This window comes from Bubalus kerabau, chromosome 2 (assembly GCF_029407905.1).
Source record: "Bubalus kerabau isolate K-KA32 ecotype Philippines breed swamp buffalo chromosome 2, PCC_UOA_SB_1v2, whole genome shotgun sequence".
Lineage (NCBI taxonomy): Eukaryota > Metazoa > Chordata > Mammalia > Artiodactyla > Bovidae > Bubalus > Bubalus kerabau.
In genome coordinates this window covers 51,851,089-51,853,886 of record NC_073625.1, presented here as the reverse complement: position 1 = coordinate 51,853,886, position 2,798 = coordinate 51,851,089, and the positions used below count along the sequence as shown (strand labels likewise).

The following is a 2,798-nucleotide window of genomic DNA, read 5'->3' as shown; positions in this document are numbered from 1 at the left end:
ACACAATGGAGTATTATTCAGCCATTAAAAAGAATACATTTGAATCAGTTCTAATGAGGTGGATGAAACTGGAGCCTATTATACAGAGTGAAGTAAGCCAGAAAGAAAAACACCAATACAGTATACTAACGCATATATATGGAATTTAGAAAGATGGTAACAATAACCCTGTGTACGAGACAGCAAAAGAGACACTGATGTATAGAACAGTCTTATGGACTCTGTGGGAGAGGGAGAGGGTGGGAAGATTTGGGAGAATGGCATTGAAACATGTAAAATATCATGTATGAAATGAGATGCCAGTCCAGGTTCGATGCACGATACTGGATGCTTGGGGCTGGTGCACTGGGACGACCCAGAGGGATGGAATGGGGAGGGAGGAGGGAGGAGGGTTCAGGATGGGGAACACATGTATACCTGTGGCGGATTCATTTTGATATTTGGCAAATCTAATACAGTTATGTAAAGTTTAAAAATAAAATAAAATTTAAAAAAAAATAAAATAAAAAAAAAAAATAAAAAAAAATAAAAGTCTGTAATCATAAGAAAGGTCTTTGAAGGTTAATGCATTTCATTTTTACTGGAGCCTAATTAAGGGTTCTTATTAAAATGAACACATGCTATTACACCCATTGCTAGAGTATTTAAGTATCCAGTGTAAAAGGTAACATTCACAGTCACAAACTTCGCTTTGCAACTCAGCTGAACTCAGAACTCCCAACAGCATGTCTTTCAACTGCAGCACGGGAAACTCCTCCTGTTCCCTTGGAGGTTACTTGGGGGTCCCAGTTTCCACCTGTGATTCTTTCTACCCCAGCAATGTTGTCTACTCCCCCAGCACTTTCCAGCTGGGCTCCACTCTCTACGGTGGCTGTCAGGAGAACGTCTTTAGGCCCATCAGCTTCCAGGCACCCTGTGCTGTGACCAGATCTTTCCAGACATCCTGCTCCCATCCACAGAATTTCATCTTCCGCAGTCCCTGCCAGACAATTTATACTGGATCTCTAGGGTTTGGAAATATTGGCCTTGGGTCTTTTGGTTGTGGAAATACTGGCTTCCAGTCTCTGGGCTCTGGATCCAACTTCTGCTCCCCAACTTTCGTTTCCTCCAGGAGTTGCCGGTCATCTTGTTACTAACCAGCCTTTAGCTCACGCTTTTGTGAATCAACTTTCTGAATGACTCCAGTCACCTCATGGTTATATCTATGATTTATGAAGTTTTAACCCTCAGCATCTCCAATATCTTTGATAACTGACCATCTTCATCACCCGGGCTTACTATCACAGTCCTTCTGGAAGTATACAATTCACTGTGGACAAAGTAATCTTGACTTTGTAATCAGGCATATGAGATATGTCTTGAATTTCCTTCGTTCCTGATCCAATGCTCAGAATCATTTCTGTTGCTGTCTTACTCAGAATCCTGTTTTACTACTTTTCTCCTAAGACTCTTTCACTTGTGTATTTCAAATAGATATGGCATTTAAAATAAACTTATTTCTTTAGAATGAACTACAGCATTCCATTTTTTAATTCATATGGTACATTTAGTGAATGCATCCAGTACCTTCAACTGTGTTCACTAGCTAAACATTTTGTTTCATTAATATTTTGCTGCGTAGAAAAAGGAAGTTTAGAGAATCTAAATATATGGCACATTTTATGTCTTAAGAGATTTATATCCTCTTCTAAGTGCATTTTTTTCATCTAATTACTTTAGAAAATTTCATTTTTAGGTAGGCATTTGTTGAAAAATATTTATTGAGTTCTGGTTATAGTCCAGGCATTCATGCTGAATGAAGACGTAAATTCCCTCCCTTCACAGAGTTCACACACACACAAGTTTAACTCAGTTATTTAGCAAGTGCAATAATGTCGATAAAACCATGTTTCAATGGGAACACAAAGAATAGGACGTTCAGAAAAGGGTGAGAATATCACGGAAAACTGATTAGTGACAATAAGGTTACTAGTTCATGTAAAAAATAAACCGTGCTCATGTAATGTGTTAGTTGCAGTCCTTTGAGAGATAGCTGTGGTCTAGGACTTGACATGACAGATATTTGTTGAACAAAATACCTTCCAGTGAAAATGGGGAGGCAGCTGGAGGGTTCTGGGAGAGCCGTCAGACAGCAATGCCAGTCTGAACTCAGTGAAGGGAAGATGGAAGGAAGGAAGCTTGGGTTAGAATAACCTTCTTCAGGCCAGTTCTAAATTTTGATGAGTCACCTGCAAGTCACAGACACAGCCCAGCCTGCATATCCTTGCCAAGTTCAGTCACTGGCCAAGAACAGGTCACAGCATGACTTTGGCATAAATGTGGGGCTACACTCAGAGACTAGCAGCTGGGACTGTAAGTCAATTATGCTCCCTATAGTGGGAGCTACATTTCCATAGCTTCCATGTTCAGAAATTCATCCTGATTTCAAGTAAGCCAAAATAATGACCAATAGCAAAATAATAAATGAAAACAGACTTTTCCATGAATTACATTTTCAGTATACTTTATTTCATGTCCATTGATCCAAAAAAAGAAAAGACTGATAACTGTATTAGATCCTGTATAGGATGCAATGAGTGAAAGTCAAACCCTGCAATGGAATGTGAGGAAAGAATTGAGAATTATTGGAGGGCTATGCTTGATTTAGAAAAAGTAGAGGAATCAGAGATCAAATTGCCAACATCCACTGGATCATAGAAAAAGCAAGAGAATTTCAGAAAATCATCCACTTCTGCTTCATCACCAACTCAATGGACATGAGTTTGACCAAGATCCGGGAGTTAGTGATGGACAGGGAA

General features: G+C 39.3%; 1 protein-coding gene across 1 annotated transcript; it reads left to right on the top strand.

Moving 5' to 3' along the window:
* Window positions 1–725: 725 nt before the first annotated feature.
* LOC129644733 (keratin-associated protein 15-1) lies at window positions 726–1,136 on the top strand. Its single transcript, XM_055570221.1, has one exon. It carries the CDS (start codon window positions 726–728, stop codon window positions 1,134–1,136), a length of 411 nt encoding a protein of 136 aa, XP_055426196.1.
* The last annotated feature ends 1,662 nt before the right edge of the window (window positions 1,137–2,798 follow it).

What these genes read in the sequence shown, in the direction of transcription:
- LOC129644733 (XM_055570221.1), top strand. Translation starts at nt 726, where the DNA reads ATGTCTTTCAACTGCAGCACGGGAAACTCCTCCTGTTCCCTTGGAGGT.